At 43.6% G+C, this 20,781-nt stretch overlaps 1 protein-coding gene across 1 annotated transcript in view; it reads right to left on the reverse strand.

The window, feature by feature from the left end:
• Positions 1 to 5,419: 5,419 nt before the first annotated feature.
• LOC139408860 (CWC27 spliceosome associated cyclophilin) overlaps positions 5,420 to 20,781 on the reverse strand; it is a 50,668-nt gene continuing 35,306 nt past the window's right edge. Inside the window, exons 12-14 of the mRNA XM_071153260.1 lie at positions 20,604 to 20,713; positions 20,136 to 20,248; positions 5,420 to 6,965 (exon numbers count right to left, since the gene is read on the reverse strand). Of these exons, the coding sequence (XP_071009361.1) occupies positions 6,803 to 6,965; positions 20,136 to 20,248; positions 20,604 to 20,713 (386 nt within the window). The 3' untranslated portion in view covers positions 5,420 to 6,802. The remainder of the gene's footprint in view (positions 6,966 to 20,135; positions 20,249 to 20,603; positions 20,714 to 20,781) is intronic.

Consider the following 20,781-nt stretch of genomic DNA (forward strand, 5'->3'; position numbering starts at 1 on the left):
CCATGACTTCATTGCCTTGTTTCCTGTTTACAAACAAAAGCTCAAAAAGGAAGTACAAATGATGCACTCAATACAGAAGTGGTCGGATGACACAGACACGAGGCTACAAGACTGTTTTGCTAGTACAGCCTGGGATCTTATTTTTTCTGGGATTCCTCTGTTAGCATTGAGGAGTTTACAGTCACGGGTTTGATCAAAAACGTGCATACACGATGTAGTCCCCACAGTGGCTATATGAACGTATCCAAACCAAAAACCATGGATTACAGGCAATATATGGGCTAAAGGCTAGAGCAACCACTTACAAGGAACGGGACATGGGCACATATAAGAAAGCCCACTACGATCAAACATGAAAAAGGACAATATAGGATCAAAAAGGTGGAATCCTATTACACCGGCTCCGATGATCGTTGTATGTGGCAGGGTTTGCAGACGATAACCGATTACAATTGGAAACCCAGCAATGGGTCTCAATTGTATTTCACACTGCCCACTCTCACCTGGACAAGAGGGGAAGTAACTATGTGAGAATGTTGTTCATAGACTACAGCTCAGCGTTCAACACCATAGTCCCCTCCAAGCTCATCACCAAGCTGGGGAACCTGGGACTGAACCCCTTCCCCTTTGCAACTGGATCCTGAACTTCCTGACAGTACGGCCCCAAGTGGTGAGGGTAGGCAACTACACCTCCTTCATGCCAACATTCAACATGGGGGACCCTCAGGGGTGTGTGCTTAGTCCTCTCCTGTACTCCCTGTTCACCCACGACTGTGTGGCCACGCACGACTCCAACACCATTATCAAGTTTGCTGACTACACAACGGTGGTAAGCCAGATCACCGATGACGATGAATTAGTCTACAGGGAAGAGGTCAGAGACATAGCAGTGTTGTGCCAGGACAACAACCTCTCCCTCAACGTCAGTAAGACCAAGGAACTGATCGTGGACTACAGGAGAAAAAGGGGAGAGAACGCCATCCACATCAACGGGGCTGTTGTGGAGCGGGTTGAGAGCTTCAAGTTCCTTGGCGCCCACATCTCTAAGGACTTAACATGGTCCACCTCCACCCGCACAGTTGTGAAGATGGCACATCACAGCCTCTTCCCCCTGAGGAGGCTGAAAAGATTTGGCCGCCGACACTATATATACAAAGGTATGTGGACACCCCTTCAAATGAGTGGGTTCAGCTAATTCAGCTACACCCGTTGCTGACAGGTGTATAAAATTGAGCACACAACCATGCAATCTCTAGACAAACATTGGCAGTGGAATGGCCTTACTGAAGAGCTCAGTGACTTTCAATGTGACACCATTCAACAAGTCAGTGCCACCTTTCCAACAAGTCAGTTTGTCAAAAATATGCAATGCGAGAGCTGCCCTGGTCAACTGTAAGTGCTGTTATTGTGAAGTGGAAACAACGGCTCAGCTGCAAACTGGTAGGCCACACAAGCTCACAGAACGGGACCGCCGAGTGCTGAAGCACGAATGTAGCACTTAAAAATAGTCTGTCCTCGGTTGAAACACTACTACCAACTGTCAAACTGCCTCACAAGAAGTGTTTGTTAACTCCAACTCCATATTAATGCCCATGATTTTGGAATGAGACGTTCGACGAGCAGGTGTCCACATACTTTTGGCCACGTAGTGTATCTACCTCAAAGACCTCTGACCTCTGGTATTCCCTGTATATACTGTAGCTCCATTGTGTATTTTATTCTATTCCTTGTGTTACTATTTAATTTCTAAACTCTGCATCCTCGGGAAGGGCTGGTAAGCAAGCATCTCACGGTAAAGTCGACACCAGTTGCATTCAGCGCATGTGACAAATCCAATGTGATTTGGAGAATCACATTTTCATTACAGAGAGGAGAAGACGAAGGAGGGGAAGAGAGGAAAAACCTGCTGGTGAAAAATACATCAAAGTGGCAGTGAAATATCGTCTGTGACACGAGGACATTTATACAGGTTAACCCTATTAAAAGAACAGGGGCCCTGTCTACCTCTGTTTGACTTTAACTACCCCCTCTTTTTTTCACCATGAGGCCATTAGAATACGAAGACTCAGATGAGCAGATAGACTGTCAGCAACACAGCTCTGGTAGTAAGGAACAGGGCACTGTGACAGAGAGGGTCACAGAGACCTAGAAAGACAGACAGAGGTAGTAAAAGCACAGTACACATGGCTCAGATTCAGCGAATGCACTCACCGTTTAATTCAGGCTATTGAAATAATAGTGCTGGATGTTGCACCAAGGTCATACTGCTTTATGATAGGCTACAGAGACCTAGAGTGGCATTTCCCCTCAGACCTCGCTCTCTCCAACTCATGAATAACCCTAATATCAACACAAATGGGCTCCCTTCTTATGGACATGCTCTGGTGACCCTATTCCCATGGCCTATAGCAGCCCCCCCCCCCCCCCCCCTCCTCTTAGTTTTTGCCCTAGCACTACACAGCTGATTCAAAGAGCCAACTCATCATCAAAGTTTGATGATTTGAATCAGCCGTGTAGTGCTTTGGCAAAAAACTAAACGTGCACCCAGGGGGAGCCCCAGGACCGACTTTTGGGAAGCCCCTGCTATAGGGCAAAAGAGAAAGACACAGTCACCAAGGGGCGATTAGGTTAGGTGCGCTATCCATCCCTTCTAATTGCGCATGGACACAGACACACACACACACACACAGCTCCTGCCCCGTACTGCCAGGTTGTTCCCTCTCACACAGGGGACTTGGCCAGGTTGTGAAGACTCATGGCTAGGGGTTAGAGGTCAGACATGTGTCCCACTCCACATCCTGGTCCTCCTATTCCGCTCCACACCTCCCCGGCCACACAGGGGTAAGAGCACACAAGGAGGAAGGCTGTATTTCCTAACATGTCAAATGGGTGAGGGTAGATCAGAAGCAAGGTCAAACTAAAATACCTTTACAAAGTCACTGGAAAGGGTGTGTGTGTATTGGGAGGAGGAGGAGGGGGTCGCAGGTCATTGGAATGCTAAATGTGCAGTAAAACCATGGAGCAGGAGGGTGTGTGTGTGTTACAAGTTATTTACATTATATGCAACAGGAAATGGGCAGGAAAACTCATCTGAAGGGTTGAGGGAAGCAGCATCAAAGCCCTGTAGAGCCCAAGGTAAACTGTAATGTTATCCGACCCCCCCCCCCCCAAAAAAAGAAAAATAATATAGTAAAAGTAGCCATCCTTCCCAGCCAACCTGATGTAGCTCAGACACACACATACTGTGTTTTTTAGGAGAGCAGAAGGATTAGTCTGCTAGTTGTAACCTCCGTCCACAAGGGCAGAGAACATGGTGGTGGTGGAGCATGATAACGTAATTACCTCAAATCTCATCCCCAGCAGTCACGTGACCGATGGATGGACATTCAGACAGACAGCAGCAACAATGAGTGGTATTTCCTGCCCAGAGCTAGCCACAGCAAGGTCAAGCCAGGGAATGTTAAGTATTCTGCTGGTGTTGCTGGGCTGGAGAGAGGAGTGGCATCGTCTTGTCCTTTGTACCCTCTCCAACCACCGCTAGGATGTCTCCATGTTAAGGCTAAAGGGTTTAATCATAGTCCAAAACCTGTACACGTATGCATGGCAATGTTCTAGAATATTCAAGCAATTTCTTCAACCGTCGACCCATTTAAATGAATAGAGGACGTGTACGTACTGGAGCCGCATTGGTTGGAATTGTGGTGAGGTGTGCGTTCGGGCTTTGTGTCCCCTGCGGAGGGCTGTCTCGGAGCCAGTAGCTATTGTATATGTCACAATGGGACGGCGGACAAATCGCGTCTCATCATCTGGGGACTATGACTTTATGCTTAAGCAATTTTTGTATTCTCAGCTGATAATTCGATCAAGCTAATACAGTAGCTAGCTCCTTATATTTCAATTTCTTGACTGTTTCATGTCTATTTGTTTTTTGTTGTTCTGCACAATATTGTGAGAGCTTTTGTAAACAGAAATGATTTCTAGCCAAGAGACAATATTGATATCAGCCACGCACAAGCCAAAAAGGAATCCGTTGTGACCAACCAGTGGTGGAAAAAGTACCCAGTTGTCATAATTAAGTAAAAGTAAAGATACCTTCATAGAAAATGACTCATGTAAAAGTGAGTCACCCAGTAAAATACTACTTCAGTGAAAGTCTAAAAGTATTTGGTTTTTAATATACCGAAGTATCAAAAGCAAATGTAATTGCTAAAATATACTTAAAAGTATCAAAAGTAAAAGTATAAATAATTTCAAATTCTTTAGATTAGGCAAACCAGATGTCACAATTATATATATATATATTTAATTTACGGATAGCCAGGGGCATGCTACAACAATAGCAACAATTTACAAACGAAGCATTTGAAGCATTTGAGTCCACCAAATAAGAGGCAGTAGAGATGACCATGACTAGGGATGTTCTCCTGATTAGTGTGTGAATTGGACAATTTTCCTGTCCCGCTAAGCATTCAAAACGTAACGAGTACTTTTAGGTGTCAAGGAAAACGTATGGAGTAAAAAGTACATAATTTTCTTTAGGAATGTAGAGAAGTAAAAGTAGTCAAAAATATAAAAAGTACAGAAACCCCAAAAAACGACTTACATAGTTTTAAAGTATTTTTACACCACTGGTTGTGACCCACCATTGGCCAGCCACTGGCATGGCTACAGTAGGTAGTCTAACTGAAGCATGATGCCTCTCACCTGTTTTACATTAGCAGTAGCAGCAGCTCAGACTCGGGCCAGGCCGTGGCTGGGCGACCAGGCTCATAGTGGAACATTAACTCTCCTTCCTGTTCCATATGAGAAGTTAAGCATGAACCCAGAAGAGCAGTAAAAGGTGGCTTGCAGGCCAAACTCTGCTCCTGGTCACACACATGGCAAATCTACATCATTTACCCTAACAAAACCACTACATTAAAGCAGAGAGGCTAGTCTGGTCTTAAATACCACCCTAATCTTTGTGTAGTGCACTACTTTTGACCAGAACCACCACATTGCATCCCCATATAGTACACTATGACATAAGACCAGAACCACCCTCTTTTACCAGAGCCCATGGCTCTCAGTTGATGGAATATGAAAGGAGCGATACATAAAAAAAAAGAGAGGCAAGGAGGTTCGATTGTCACTAGTTCGATTTCACCACAGCTATGTGTTCCTTGCGTCAATCTGGTGAAATGACTGTGAAATGGCTGGGTGAAGGCAGATCATATCCTGCCTGACTGTTTTAACTGACAGGGTTGGAACGGAGAGGAGAGGAAGCCCTACAGACTGACTCAATGTGCATCCCAAATTTCACCCTATACAGTGCACTACTTTTGACCAGACTCATATGGGCCCTGGTCACAAGTAGTGCACTATATGGGGAAAAGGATGCCATTTGGAATACAACTATGGTGCTTAAATAAAGACAGAGTCAGGGACTTAATCGAGCTTTAATACCAGTTTTCACAACTTCTGCTGGAGAGCTGTTTTTATGATTCCAGTCATGTGAAGTCACACTGGCTGGCTCTGTCTACTCAGCTGCTGTTATATCAGATATGAGGAAAAGTTGGCTTTGGGCACAGATACAGGATCAGCTTACCCTCTCCAGATACTGATATTAACTATAGGGGAACAACGCTAAACTGACCTTAGATCAATGTAAAGGGGAAACTACTGCAGCAGCTACTGTGTTCCATTGTCTCTCCTCCCTTTTCAGCTTACTGCTCATTCCTCACCATAGTCAAGGTTTTCATAACACATTCTGGGTGGATCTCTCTCAGTCGTTTAAAGTAACTTCCTCTCAATCTTCTCTCCTTAAATCTCAAAAGCATACGGTGGCGTGCTGGTTTCCTCTCCATCTCGGTAGTTGCCCTTCTTGCATGAACAGTCACACTTGCCTTTGCTTACCAGAGCCGACTTTGCTGACCGCTGCTTTACTAAGGACATTCCTGTTGCTTACTAGAACTTTCATGTGTGGTTGTCTCACCTAGCTACCTTTAAGATGAATGCGCTAACTGTAAATCGCTCTGGATTAGAACATCTGCTAAATGAGTAAAAATAGTCCAATGTAAATAGTCGGAGTTGGGTTCCTCTCCTCGCCTCCACGGACAGTAAACAACTGGGACACGTGAAAATCCCAGTGCGCATCCTCCATGTTGTGCTCACCTGCCCAAGCCAATGGTTGAGGAGTTCTTAAAACGCAGCAAGCGCAGAGAGGAATACAAACACAGCTGCAAACATCAAAAGGAATGTGTGCCTTATGACAAAAAGGTACATTTATTATCCGTACATGTTCACAACATTGGTCATCAGACATGTTGTCGTCAATGATTTGGGACCATCATCCATCATCCACTACTACTTTACCTGGATCCCTGGGCATTTCTCAACCCCTTTTCACCTTTACTTTCCAATACTCCCGCAATCACAACATACAGTACTGTACGACAGAAAATGTACCTATTCTTGGAAATGTGGGTTCACATTCCAGTTCAAAATGACACTATGTCTTGATGACGGATAGTTTTAGATTAGCTATACCTGTCAGGTCATGTGCGTTTCCTTTTTATTGGAGGGATAACCCTGATGGGCTGAAGTCACATTGGCCCTGTGTTAGCCGTTCCCTTCGTTCAGATGTGAATGGATTCCGACAGCTTCTCAGAAATAACTTTGTTTTGGATGTTCATGGCATTCCAAGGTTCAAAGTTCTCTCAGGAGAGACAGTTGTTTTGAAGTGGTAGGTTAGAGAGGAAGAGAGGAGAGGCCTGGTCAGTCACATGGTTGGGGTTAATCTCCATGCCTAATCCCTAACCCCTCACCTCTTGGCCTTCTTCTCCTTCATGATCTTCTTGCTCTCCTCTCTCCGCCGTTTGTTGACGGGGTTTCGTGGATCGGAGATCTCAAACGTGTCTTCGTCCTGCATGTTGGCATCCTTGACTTTCCTGGTTTGTTCGTCAAACTGGAGAACATGGGCCATCCTAAAATCAGAGAAAGAGGAGGTTCAAAGAACAGCAAATAGAGCACTGTGATGTGAACTCAGTAAATCACATCTGGTGATATGGAACTCTCCATCTCTCCATCTGTTCCTCTCCATCAATTCAAATAGAATCACATTCCCTTTGAAGCTGGTGTTCTGTCACAACAGGCATTTATGGTATCAAGATGCCATGGTGGTGAGTGATGGCATTGTATTGATGATAAAGGAATAGGCTACAGCTACAACACAGCAACGTGCGCCATCACATTAGTGTAAGAATAAAAACATGGTACAAAATACAGGGTTGAAATGTTCTGTTCTCTTAGGGAGGAGCAGGAAGAGGATAGAGAGGAAGATGAGGAAGAATAGGAATAAGAGAAGGAAGATGACTGATATGCATGTGGAAGCATCCTTTGCTGTTCTCTTGTCCTTTGTGGACTAGCAGCAAGCAGCACCTCCGCAAAACAGAGAAAAAGGGAGAACGGCAGAATCTGAAGAGATTGTTCGGTTTAAAAAGGCAACTGACTTCATGATTCAACCTCTATCAACACTGACGAAAAACCCTTGACATGTTACTTAGTAGGCCAAGCGTGTCAGTGTAACAGTTATCGATCAAACTCCCAGTATATAGATAGATACAGTGAGAGCAGGAATCCCCGGGGAGACAGCAGAGAGTAGAGAGAGAGGACTTCAAGAGGGGTGAGGCAGGTCTCCGGTGTCCATCACGCAGACACATCTGCCTGGCGCAGAGGGATTTGCGCTACATGCATAACGCTCTGACAGTGTCTTGACACGCCCCACCTGTTTGGAGGGTTCTGATGAAGGCCATGCGTCACCAGGGGCCACGGGGCTGCAACCACCGGGGAATTAAAAACAAGATAAAAGGGAAGATGCTATCACCAATTCACAGAAGCCGAGAGACGGAGACAAAGCCAAGCCAGACGAAGAGCTTCAGGCCCAAATCTCTTTGACTGTTTGCGCTATTACAGTGATGTACTACTATTACAGGTAGTTAGTTAAAGCCCTATCTTGTCCGAATCTGCCATATCTATCATTTTTACTTGGCGGGAAGGTTATTATTCCAGTCCCAAAAACCTACCGTTTTTTAATATATTTTTTTTAATACAAACTCCCAGGTCCTTTGATAATATTTATCTAGTGTGACTCGTCATCACTGTGTTTTGAGGGATATTACAGAGTTTTACGGTGCTGCACCCAGTTTGGGCAAGAACATGAGAACAAATTGATGCAAAGAGCTATGTACAAAGTGCTACAAAGTGTTATGCAAACAAAGTCCTATCCGTTTTGTCATATATCAACGTTCCCAGTGACTATTTGTCTTTTTTAAAAGATTAAGTAAATGATAGTGCGCCAATGAATTGATAAATTGCCGAATACATCAGTTAATTAAAATGTCTGCATGCAGTTCATGGTTCTTATTGATACTATTTCTACTTTCTCCTAACTGAAAGCCAATATTAGGCTATTCCTAGACAAGTTGAAATACACTACATGGTCAAAAGTATGTGGACACCTGCTTGTCGAACATCTCATTCCAAAATCAAGGGCATTAATATGGAGTTGGTCCTCCCTTTGCTGCTATAACAGCCTCCACTCTTCTGAGAAGGCTGTTCACTAGATGTTAGAACATTGCTGCAGGGACTTGCTTCCATTCAGCCACGAGAGCATTAGTGAGGTAGGGCACTGATGTTCGGCGATAACTCCACAGGGCTCTGTGCAGGCCAGTCAAGTTCTTTCACACCAATCAACAAAATATTTCTGTATGGAACTTGCTTTGTGCACGGAGGCATTGTTATGCTGAAACAGGAAAGGGCCTTCCCCAAACTGTTGCCACAAAGTTGAAAGCACAGAATCATCTAGAATGTCATTGTATGCTGTAGCGTTAAGACTTTCATTCACTGGAACTTTCATTCACTGGTTTGGGCCTAGCCCAAACCATGAAACACAGCCCCAGACCATTATTCCTCCTCCAAACTTTACAGTTGGAACTATGCATTGGGGTAGGTAACGTTCTCCTGGCATCCGCCAAACCCAGATTTGTTTGCTGGACTGCCAGATGGTGAAGCGTGATTCATCACTCCAGAGAACACGTTTCCACTGCTCCAGACTCTAATGGCGGCAAGCTTTACACCACTCCAGCCGACGCTTGGCATTGCACATGGTGATCTTAGGCTTGCATGCGGCTGCTCGGCCTTGGAAACCCATTTCATGAAGCTCCCGACGAACACTTATTGTGCTGACAATGCTTCTAGTGGCAGTTTGGAACTCGGTAGTGAGTGTTGCAACAGAGGACAGATGAATTTTACGTGTTTCAGCACTCGGCGGTCCCATTCTGTTTGTGTGGCCTACCGCTGAGCTGTTGTTGCTCCTAGACGTTTCCACCTCAAAATAACAGCACTTACAGTTGACTGGGGCAGCTCTAGCAGGGCAAAAATTTGACGAACTGACTTGTTGGAAAGGTGGCATCCTATGACGGTGCCAGGTTAAAAGTCCCTGAGCTCTTCAGCAAGGCCATTCTACTATCCTTGTTTGTCTATGGAGATTGCATGGCTATGTGCTCAATTTTATACACCTGTCAGCAACGGGTGTGGCTGAAATGGCCAAATCCACTAATTTGAAGGGGTGTCGACATACTTTTGTATATATAGTGTATTTCATAGTGGTTTAGATGGTACAATGAATCTCTCTCTATACATTGCATGTTTTGTTATAACATTTTAGCAACCAGGAAATGGTGGAGCGATTCCTGCATATTTCAACCAGTTTAGCTGGCAGCCGTTTTGCACCATTCATGCCTAGAACAGCCTCCAGTCTTCCATCATAACAGTACATAAAAAGAAGAAAAAAAAGATTTACAGGGGGCAATTTCATAAAAACTAATCCCGTCCGAATCGGACAATGGAAAAAACAGACAAGCCTGGGGTATTACTTACATAATGAACGTTCTATAGTGATAGAATATAAGCCAACCTATTGCTATACAAGTTCTGCTGTATAGTCCTAGGGAGAGATCCTCTTTAATCAGCCACTAAGATCACATTGAAACGTGTGTCCTCCTTGTATGTGTGTGTTGGATGGCGTGTGTCTGAGTGTGCACTTGAGTCTGTGAGCGAAGCGTACAGTATGAGTGTATTTTTGTCAGATGGCTTGTCTGTGTGTCTATGTGTGTGTGTGTGTGTGTGTCTGCCCATGTGCTTCGGTGAAGCGTGTGTATATAGTGGTCCTTGGTGGCTCAGTTGGTAGAGCATAAAAACATCTGCTAAATGGCATATTATATATACACTGAGTGTACAAAACATTAAGAACACCTTCCTAATATTGAGTTGCAACCCCCTTTGCCCTCAAGACAGCCTCAGTTCCTCGGGGTGTGAACTGTACAAGGTGTCGAAAGCGTTCCAAAGGGATGCTGGCCCATGTTGACTCCAATGCTTCCCACAGTTGTGTCAAGTAGGCTGGATGTCCTTTGGGTGGTGGAGCATTCCTAATACACACAGGGAACTGTTGAGCGTTAAAACCCCAGCAGCGTTGCAGTGCTTAACACAAACCGGTGTGCCTGGCACCTACTACCATACTCCGTTCAAAGGCACTTTCAATCTTTTGTCTTGCCCATTCACCCTCTGAATGGCACACCCACACAATCCGTGTCTCAATTGTCTCAAGGCTTAAATATCCTTCTTTGGCCTGTCTCCTCCCTTTCATCTTCACAGATTGAAGTGGATTTAACAAGTGACATCATAGCTTTCACCTGGTCAGTCTATGTAATGGAAAGAGCAGGTGTTCATAATGTTTTATACACTCAGTGTATGTGTTTGTATGTGTAAGGCTGCACAATACAGGAACATATCTAATTGCAATTTATGAACGAAATACTGCAATTTTACTTGCGTATATAGATCCAAACACTTGGGAAAACTGTTGGAATCACAGAAATAGAATGACCATTCTAATTTCATGGTTGGAATACTGTGGACACTTGGAATGCAGTTTAGGTTAGCATGAAAACAAATGAAGAAAAATATGGGAGGAGATGGTTGTGACAGAGTAGGAACCAAAGTGTTGGTCAGTGTTTCCCAGGCGACCCTAATTAGATTTAAATAGATATGTATGTTCAGACAAAGATGTTAGAACATTCTTCGCCTTGTCCTCTCTGATTAAGAAACAAGTTGTTGCACCACGGGTTCCGGCCTGTATTAGAGTAAAAGTTTGCTAGCAAGATTTGCTGTATCTCACCGGACTTAGCTAGCAAAAATGTGTCTTAGCTCCTAATGCTAATTGTTAGCTAGCTAGCTGGCTAGCTAACTCCAGTGAAATACGGACACATTTGCAAGCTTGCTAAGACCAACTAAGTAGCGTGTTGCAGAGAGCAAGTTACACAAGCGAACAGTCAAATATACAAATGTTGATTTATGTTAAGGAGCAAAGTGGAACGCTGCCCACTGCAGTTCTTGTTTGGGGAAAAATCTGTAGACTGCACGCTGTGGTTTGGTCAATGGAGGCAGAGTGAATTCCCGAGCACAAGGAGAGTGACATGAAGGGCGGGGCTTGAAGTGCATGGGATTGGGAAGCAGCCTTAAGAAGAGAGAGGGAGAGAGAATCGTGCAACCTTATGTGTTTGTCTGCCTTTTAGTCTGCCTGGGTACATAGGTGAAGCATGTGTGTGTGCTCTGCAGTCCCCCCTCCTGTGTTCATGTGAACTGGGCAGTAGTAGTGACAGCTCATCCAGGACGTCATGGTGGCTCTACTCTGGCAGACTGAGGAGTCCTGCAGCGCGAGGCGGACCGCTACCATAATTTGTCTAGCAGCCTCAGTGATGACAGGAACACAGCCTCATTGCCCAGACTACAGAACAGTGTGTGTATGTGCGTGTGTATATGTATACACACAGTGCCTTCAGAAAGTATTCACACCCCTCAACCTTTTCCACATTTTGTGTTACAGCCTGAATTTAAAACGGATTCAATTGAGATTGTGTCAATAATCTACACACAACACCCCATAATGTCAAAGTGGAATGATGTTTTTCTAAATGTTTGCAAATTAATAAAAAATGAAAAGCTCAAATGTCTCGAGTCAATAAGTATTCAACACCTTTGTTATGGCAAGCCTAAATAAGTTCAGGAGTAAAAATATGCTTAAGAAGTCACATAATAAATTGCATGGACTCACTCTGTGTGCAAAAAATAGTGTTTAACAAGATTTTTGAAAGACTACCCCATCTCTGTACCCCACACATACAAGTATCTGCAAGGTCCTTCAGTTGAGCAGTGAATTTCAAACACAGATGCAAACCAAAGGCCATGGAGGTTTTCCAATGCCTCACAACGGGTACCTCTATTGGTAGATGAGTAAAAAAAATACTTTTAAAAAACGCAGACATTAAATATCCCTTTGAGCATGGTGAAGCTATTAATTACACTTTGGATGGTGAATCAATGCACCCGGTCACTACAAAGATACAGGTGTTTTTGCCGGAGAGGAAGGAAACCACTTCGGGATTTCACCATGAAGCCAACGGCGACTTTTAAACAGTTACAGTTTAATGGCAGTTACAGGAAAAAACTGAGGATGGATCAACAACACTGTAGTTACTCCACAGTACTAACCTAAATGACAGAGTGAATAGAAGTGACAATTAAATACATGTTTATTCCACTTTGTAACCACAAAATGTGGAAAAGGTCAAGTGGTGTGAATACTTTCTGAAGGCACTGTATACGTGTATGTGTGCCAGGCTCTGGGCTCCCACCATTCAGCGCTCCAGTCTGCTTATCAAACCCACTCTCTACCCAGAAGCCTCAGAACTCAGAAGCCTTTCCTCTATTTGTTTTTCTTTCGCTTTCTGAAAAGAGGGAGGAAAGAGGGGGTGGGGCGACGGGCTCTATGGCTGGCTTCTTGGAGTGTGTGTGTGTGTGTGTGTGTGTTAGCAGAGCGATCTAGAAAGTATAACGTTTGTAGACCCAGACGGAATAGTTTACAGTCCCCTGGCCCAGACTTGACTTGGGGAGTCTGACCTGTAGTAACCCAATAGTTCCTGTACCAGAGCTCGCAGAGTGGCACAGACATCCTACGCTAGTGCGTGGCTGGCGGGTGTTGTTCTAGATTAGGTCTGCGGCCCAAATGACACCCTATTCCCTATATAGTGCACTACTTCTTACCAGAGCCCTGGGCACCATGTGGGACCCGGGGTGCCTTTTGGGACACAGCCTGGGACTGCTAGGCTACTGTGCCCATCTTCCCTCCTCCTCCTCCTGTCTCATACCTAGCTGGCTGGCGGGGGCCAAACAGTGAGACCGAGCTGGGGGCCTGGCTGGCTGAGACTAATAGCAACTACAGGTTTTGTTATTCTAAATCTCTCACACAGACACTTTCCTCGAAGTTCAAACACATGGGATTAATTTCAGCCCTCTGACTCTCTCTCGTTCTCTATATATTGAGGTCTGAGAGAGAGACTCAGAGGTCTGTTGGTGAAAATCAGAATGGGAGAGGAAAACACGATGTAAAAGCTGATTTCCTGACTGTGGCTCTGTCTGCCCACTGAGGGAAACGGCAGAGAGACCAGGCTCTGCAAACACGCACACACCGCTGTCTTCATGGCCTTCAATAAACTGGTATATCTGAATTATTGGCACGGCGTCAGGTGCCAATACACAGACACACGGGCCGTGTTTTAACTCCCAGCAGGAGCTGCTCCACAGGGCAATGTGTTAGCTAGCTTGTTTCCTGTAGGCTGGAGCTCGCCCTCCCTCCCTCCCTCACCCTCCGTGTCTCTGCGTCTCGCTCTCAGTGAGTCGTCAGTACTGCGGTGAGGGTCTCTGTTCTGGTCAGGACACGGCAGGACGTTGAAAACACATCAGCAGCAGAGAGGAGAAACGTCAAAACACAATCCATCTGAGGTGGTAATCAAATTGAAAAATAGAACCGAAATAGACCATAAATGTGACCGACCGGGGGAGGAAAAAAATGGAATTCCATATGCATCTGATTTGTCTGACAGAAGGAGCGGTGCGAGCCAGCAGACTACAGTACTGAACAGTGTCCTCCTAACTGCAGTGTACATCCCATTCTATAGCTTCAGCCTGCGCGCACTAAAACCTTAGAGAAACATCCCTATACTTCTTAATGTGCTAGTTTCTTACACAGAGGCAACTCAATGTTGTCTTGTGTAAAACACACATTAGGGATGACAAAACCTTCAGTCCTGGTCTAGGCCTAGATGGTAGAGAAAGTGGCATCCACTATTACTGTAGAGCTGTGCCGAGGGTCGGGAACGGCCTTTCCAACACACGCATCCGTAAAGACCCACACACACACAGGTAGTCGTGCACACACACACCATGAGCCAAGCCTACTAAGACAAAACAAAAAATGTCAAAGTAAGAGAGAAATAAACATGCCCATGTTAGAGCAATCTTTTCACCTGGCTGGCAGTCTGTGTTTCTCTGAGAGTACGGAAACTAAAACCTAAGGATGGCACCCAGTCAGGCCATAGCTACATCTACAGTGCGTTGGGGAAACTATTCAAACCCCTTGACTTTGTTCAATTGATTAAATACATTTTTTCCCTCATCAATCTACACACAATACCCCATAATGACAAAGCGAAAATGTAGAAAAAAAATGCCTTATTTACATAAGTATTCAGACTCTTTGCTATGAGACTCAAAATTGAGATCAGGTGCATCCTGTTTCCATTGATCATCCTTGAGATGTTTCTACAACTCGATTGTAGTTCACCGGTGGTAAATTCCATTGATTGGACATGATTTGGAAAGGCACACACCTGTCTATATAAGGTCCCACAGCTGACAGTGCGTGTCAGAGCAAAAACCAAGCCATGTCAAAGGAATTGTCAAAGAGCCCCGAGACAGGATTGTGACAAGGCACAGATATGGGGAAGGGTACCAAAACATTTCAGCAGCTCTGAAGGTCCCCAAGAACACAGTGGCCTCCATCATTCTAAATGAAAGAAGTTTGGAACCACCAAGACTGTTCCTAGAGCTAGTCGCCGGGCCAAACTGATGCTCAGTCTGACAGAGCTCTAGAGTACCTCTGTGGAGATGGGAGAACCTTCCAGAAGGACAACCATCTCTGCAGCACTCCACCAATCAGGCCTTTATGGTAGAGTGACATGACGGAAGCCACTCCTGAGTAAAAGGCACATGACAGCCTGCTTGGAGTTTGCCAAAAGGCACCTAAAGACTCTCAGACCAAGAGAAACAAGATTCTCTGGTTTAATGAAACCAAGATTGAACTATTTGGCCTGAATGTCACGTCTGGAGGAAACCTGGCACCATCTCAATCTACAGTGAAGCCTGGTTGTGGCAGCGCGACACGTCTCTGAATCCTTGAGTGGCCCACCCAGAGCCTGACCTTGAACCCAATTGAACATCTTTGGAGAGACCTGAAAATAGCTGTACAGAGAAGAATGGGAGAAACTCATCAAATACAGGTGAGCCAACCTTGTAAGCGTCATACCCAAGAAGACTTGAGGTTGTAATCGCTGCCAAAGGTGCTTCAACAAAGTACTGAGTAAAGGGTCTGAATACTTATGTAAATGTGATAGTTTTTATTTTATAGTATGTACGTAGTGCGTACAGCCCAGTACATTACTGGGGCTAACCTTCCTGCCATCCAGGACCTCTACACCAGGCGGTGTCAGAGGAAGGCCCTAAAAATTGTCAAAGACCCCAGCCATAGACTGTTCTCTCTACTCCTGCATGGCAAGTGATACCGGAGTGCCAAGTCTAGGACAAAAAGGCTTCTCAACAGTTTTTACCCCCAAGCCATAAGACTCCTGAACAGGTAATCAAATGTCTACCTGGACTATTTGCATTGTGTGTGTGTGTCCCCCAACCCCTATTTTTCACGCTGCTGCTACTCTCTCTTTATTATATATGCATAATCACTTGAACTATACATTAATGTACATACGACCTCAACTGGGCCGATCAACCAGTGCTCCCGCACATTGGCTAACCCGGGCTATCTGCATTGTGTCCCACCCCCCACCACCCCCTCTTTTACGCTATTGCTACTCTCTGTTCATCATATATGCATAGTCACTTTAACCATATCTACATGTACATACTACCGCAATCAGCCTGACTAACCGGTGTCTGTATGTAGCCTCACTACTTTTATAGCCTCGCTACTGTATATAGCCTGTCTTTTTACTGTTGTTTTATTTCTTTACCTAATACCTTTTTTGCACTATTGGTTAGAGCCTGTAAGTAAGCATTTCACTGTAAGGTTGTATTCGGCGCACATGACAAATAAACATTTGAATTGATTCGATTTGCAAACATTTCTAAAAACCCAGTTTTTGCTTTGTCATTATGGGGTATTGTGTGTAGATTGATGAGGGGAAAACATCTACTCAATCAAGTTTAGAATAATGCTGTAAAACATCAAAATGTGGAAAAAGTCAAGGGGTCTGAATACTTTCTGAATGCACTGTATGTAATCTAGAGCAGTCAGAGTGTGTTGATCCACTGTATAAAGTTCAACAGTGTGTCAAGTCGTTAAGGAGCAGCTCCTCAGGCCTGTGTTATGACTGGGCATTAACAGACATAACATATCTGTTACAGAATAGGGGGGTGGGGTGGATGGGCTGCTCTGGCTGGCCTACTAGAACTGGCTCGTCCTGAATGGCACCCAATTCCATCAATATCATTACGTTGAATCAACGTGGAAAAATGGTTGGAGCTGCAAAAAGTCCTCGACGTAAGGGCATTTCCGTCTTTTCATCCCCAACTTTTAACCTAAATCCAATGATATGGTGACATTTATTGTTGATTTCAAGTTGAATTCACGTTAGTAGACAACTCATCCAAATGTAAATCAAAACTAGACGTTGAACTGACTTCTGTGCCCAGTGGGAAACTTTGCTTAGGACTTATTGCAAGTAAGGCTGTTCCCGACAAAAAAAAAAATCTTGGTTGACCGAGAGTCGTCCTGACAGACCATGTGTGTTTGAATAAAATCAACTACATATGCACTGAGCTTGTTTGATGCTTTAAGCACACGGTTTGATTAAATAATGGAGACACAAAAATGACTCAAGAAAGAGCCCGATGGTCACACTGTGTTAAAAAATAGTAGCGAGACCTGCGTGCATATTATGTGTGACAAACAGGTGCTGTTAGAATAGAGTATTATTTTTCTGCCTGTTGGGAACAGTGTAAACAACACTAAATAAATTGTAAGTAATACAAGTCTGTTCTAATGAAAAACGTTTGTAAAGCCTTTATTACAGCATAACAAAATAAAAAAAATAGCCGAATCTGTACAATTGCTTTATCCAACATATTGCTGTTGTATATTAAACAAACAAAACAGGCAACAGAAGCAAGATCTGTCATATTTATGTAGATATTTGTGACTAATTTCAGGAAAATTACTTCACAGGAACAGGAACACATTTGAACTAAAACTTTGTGTTTTTTGGGGCAGAAATTCCTTCTGGAACATGGGAACTTTCATGTGCTTTAATAACAAACTTGTACGCCATATGTAAATACGAATACGCCACAGAAAAAGCCAGCAACCTTCCCGCTAACTATGATTGGCTGAGATAATGAATGGCTGGACATGCCGAGACATGAGTTCGAATTGGTCTGCCATATGGCCCTCTTCTGTCTATTTGAGCTGGTAGGTAATCCTGTTTTTAAAAAATCCTTTAAAAAAATAAAAAAAAAAAAAATATTCTGTAGTAGAACTGCATAAGTGTTGCTCTTCATAATCATGATTTGGGATTATGGTTCATTGTTTAGCTAGCTACATGTCTTATCAAAAGACTCCACTATGCAAGTATAAATTTCAATAGAATGTCAATGTTAGCTACATTTTCAGATATTACACATTTCTGATTTGGCAGAAAGTCATATTCATGTCAAGTTAAAGTGTAAAGTGTATTGTTAGCTAGCCAGCTAACATTAGCTGGCTGGCTCGCTAGCTAACGTTACGTGTATGATCTTATTATTCGTATCTCAGAGCCATTTGCTTTGCTAGTTATAGCCAAATGTTAACTAGCTAACATTGAACCTGGTTGGTTAGCTACCTGCAGATTAATGCAGGGTAGTAACGTCATGAGTTAGAATTATGGTTCATTGTTTACCTAGCTTGCAGGTACAGAAGATTCCACTTTGCAAGTAACCATTTCAACAGAATGTCACTGTGACAACTGTTGATAGACGTAGCTGGTAAATTCGCTCTGGCTATCTACTCAGATTTCAGAAAACTCTCGTCCGAGTGTGCCAGAGCGCAGAATAACTGACAAAATTTACGAACGCTCAACACCTGTTAAATATGGCCGGTAAATATGTCAGTAAACGTTGACAAGAAAAAACTTCAATTGTTGCAAGCTCTGGATAACATGAAAACAGCCTAACCAGCTCTGCTAGGGCAAGTAAAATGGTCAGTGAGCTGTTCTCTCGTTTGTGTCTGGAAGTACACTAACATTAGCCAGTTAGATCGGGTGCTTGACTGATGTTGTTAGGACCGAACACTCAGATCAACCCTGGTTGGTGACAGGGAGCAGTATTTTCACGTCCGGATGAAATGCATGCCCAAATTCAACTGCTGGCTACTCATCCCCAGAAGATAAGATATGCATATTATTAGTAGATTTGGATAGACAACACTCTGAAGTTTCTAAAGATGTTTGAATCATGTCTGTGAGTATAACACAACTTATGTAGAAGGCGAAACCCTGAGGAAAAACCATTCAGATTTTTGAGGTAATTTCTCTTTTCATTGGGAATCCAGATTTCTAAGGGATTTCTAAGGGACGGCAGTTCCTACCGCTTCCACTGGATGTCACCAGTCTTTAGAAATTGGTTGAGGTTTTTCCTTTGTGTAATGAAGAAGTATCCTTGTTCAAAACGAGGGTCACTTCAAGTGTACTGTTTGTTAGAGGAGCGTGACCAGAAAGGTAGCGTCAGTTTGTTTTCTTCCTGTATTGAACACAGATCAATCAGTCTTCAATTTTATCGATTATTTACTTTAAAAATACCTAAAGTTGCATTACAAAAGTAGTTTGAAATGTTTTGGCAAAGTTTACAGGTAACTTTTGAGATGTTGTAGTCACGTTGCACAAGTTGGAACCAGTGTTTTTCTGGATCAAACGCGCCAAATAAATGGAAATTTTGGATATATATCGACGGAATTAATTGAACAAAAGGACCATTTGTGATGTTTATGGGACATATTGGAGTGCCAACAGAAGAAGCTCATCAAAGGTAAGGCATGATTTATATTTTTATTTCTGTGTTTTGTGTCGCGCCTGCAGGGTTGAAATATGCTTTGCTCTCTTTTGTTTACGGAAGTGCTATCCTCAGATAATAGCATCGTTTGCTTTTGCCGAAAGCCTTTTTTAAATCTGACATGTTGGCTGGCTTCACAACACGTGTAGCTTTAATTTGGTATCTTACATGTGTGTTGTCATGAAAGTTAGATTTTTATAGTAATTTATTTGAATTTGGCGCTCTGCATTTTCTCTGGCTTTTGGCCAGGTGGACGTTACCGTCCCACATATCCCAGAGAGGTTAAAGAGAGTTTGTATCGCAAATAAAGTTGCATAAATAACTCTAAATGAAGAAGCATATAGGAGGAACTGTTTCTTTGTTAAACACTCAACAGAGAATAGTCGCTTGTGCAAACTTCCTCGTAAATCATTTGGAAAAAATTGCCTTTATTTATTCAGCTATGTTCAATTGTATTCTTATTACCATAAAATAATACCACAGGAATTATAAGCAAATATTGCCTGCTAAATTAACTAGTGTAGCCCACAGCCATATGGCATAGCCAGAGCAGGGTCTAACATAAGGACGACTCAGAATATGCTATTCTGTTCTTCTGAAATAGGGTACATTTTCTTCAAATCATGTTTCTTTAGACCTGCCTAAAATAAATAATGGTTTTATTGTGATGTGTATTAAATGGATTTATTAAACTTTTTCAAATGTAGATGTTCCAAAAGGTCCACATCATTGGCTTGTAGGCTGTGTGTGGAAGCCCGGAGATGCTAAATGTCTGGGATATTTTATGTTAAATAACAGTCAATTACCTTGAGACCGGCATTGTCATTTGCATGACAATCACCGGCTGACAAAATATCATGACCGCCAGAACGCTAACCATAACGTACCATCCTTTGTCGTCGTCCTCTGCCAGCTCCTCAGGGGCCTCCTCAGGGGCCTCGGAGGTCTCAGTGATGGCTGAAGACAGCTTGGACTTGAATCGGTCCAGCAGCGCCATTGTCTACAAGACAATCAGCTTAACGGTCACTGGGAGATCTGGGTCACTAACAAAACAAACTCTTAAGATCTAACGCTCATCTAAGTCTCAGACTTTCACCTCAACCCCCTGTTGCATCAAGAAAAAAATGCACTGCTGGTAATTTATATGCGTTTGACTGAATGACGTCATCATTAATGTCATCAACACTCTATAATCCCAGAGCTCCAATTGACCACAATGAGGACCAGTAGGAAAATGTACACACTAACTACTGAAAGTCGCTCTGGACAAGAGCTTCTGCTAAATGACTCAAATGTAATGTGTGTAGAGAGTAAATGACAGCTGACACAGTTTTGAGTAATGACTCCTCTGTTACCTGCGCTTCTCTGCTGGATCCCTTCTTCAGTTTCTGTTTCCTCATGTCTTCATATTTCTTCTTGCCCTCCAGGTACTCCGCCACCGCCTCGCTGCCTGGCTTCTTCTCTTCTATAGGGACGCAGTAAGGTACTAGTTAGTTAACAGTCCGTTAATTGTTAGTTAATAGTCGGTTCGCA

The sequence above is a fragment of the Oncorhynchus clarkii genome, chromosome 5 (assembly GCF_045791955.1).
Source record: "Oncorhynchus clarkii lewisi isolate Uvic-CL-2024 chromosome 5, UVic_Ocla_1.0, whole genome shotgun sequence".
Lineage (NCBI taxonomy): Eukaryota > Metazoa > Chordata > Actinopteri > Salmoniformes > Salmonidae > Oncorhynchus > Oncorhynchus clarkii.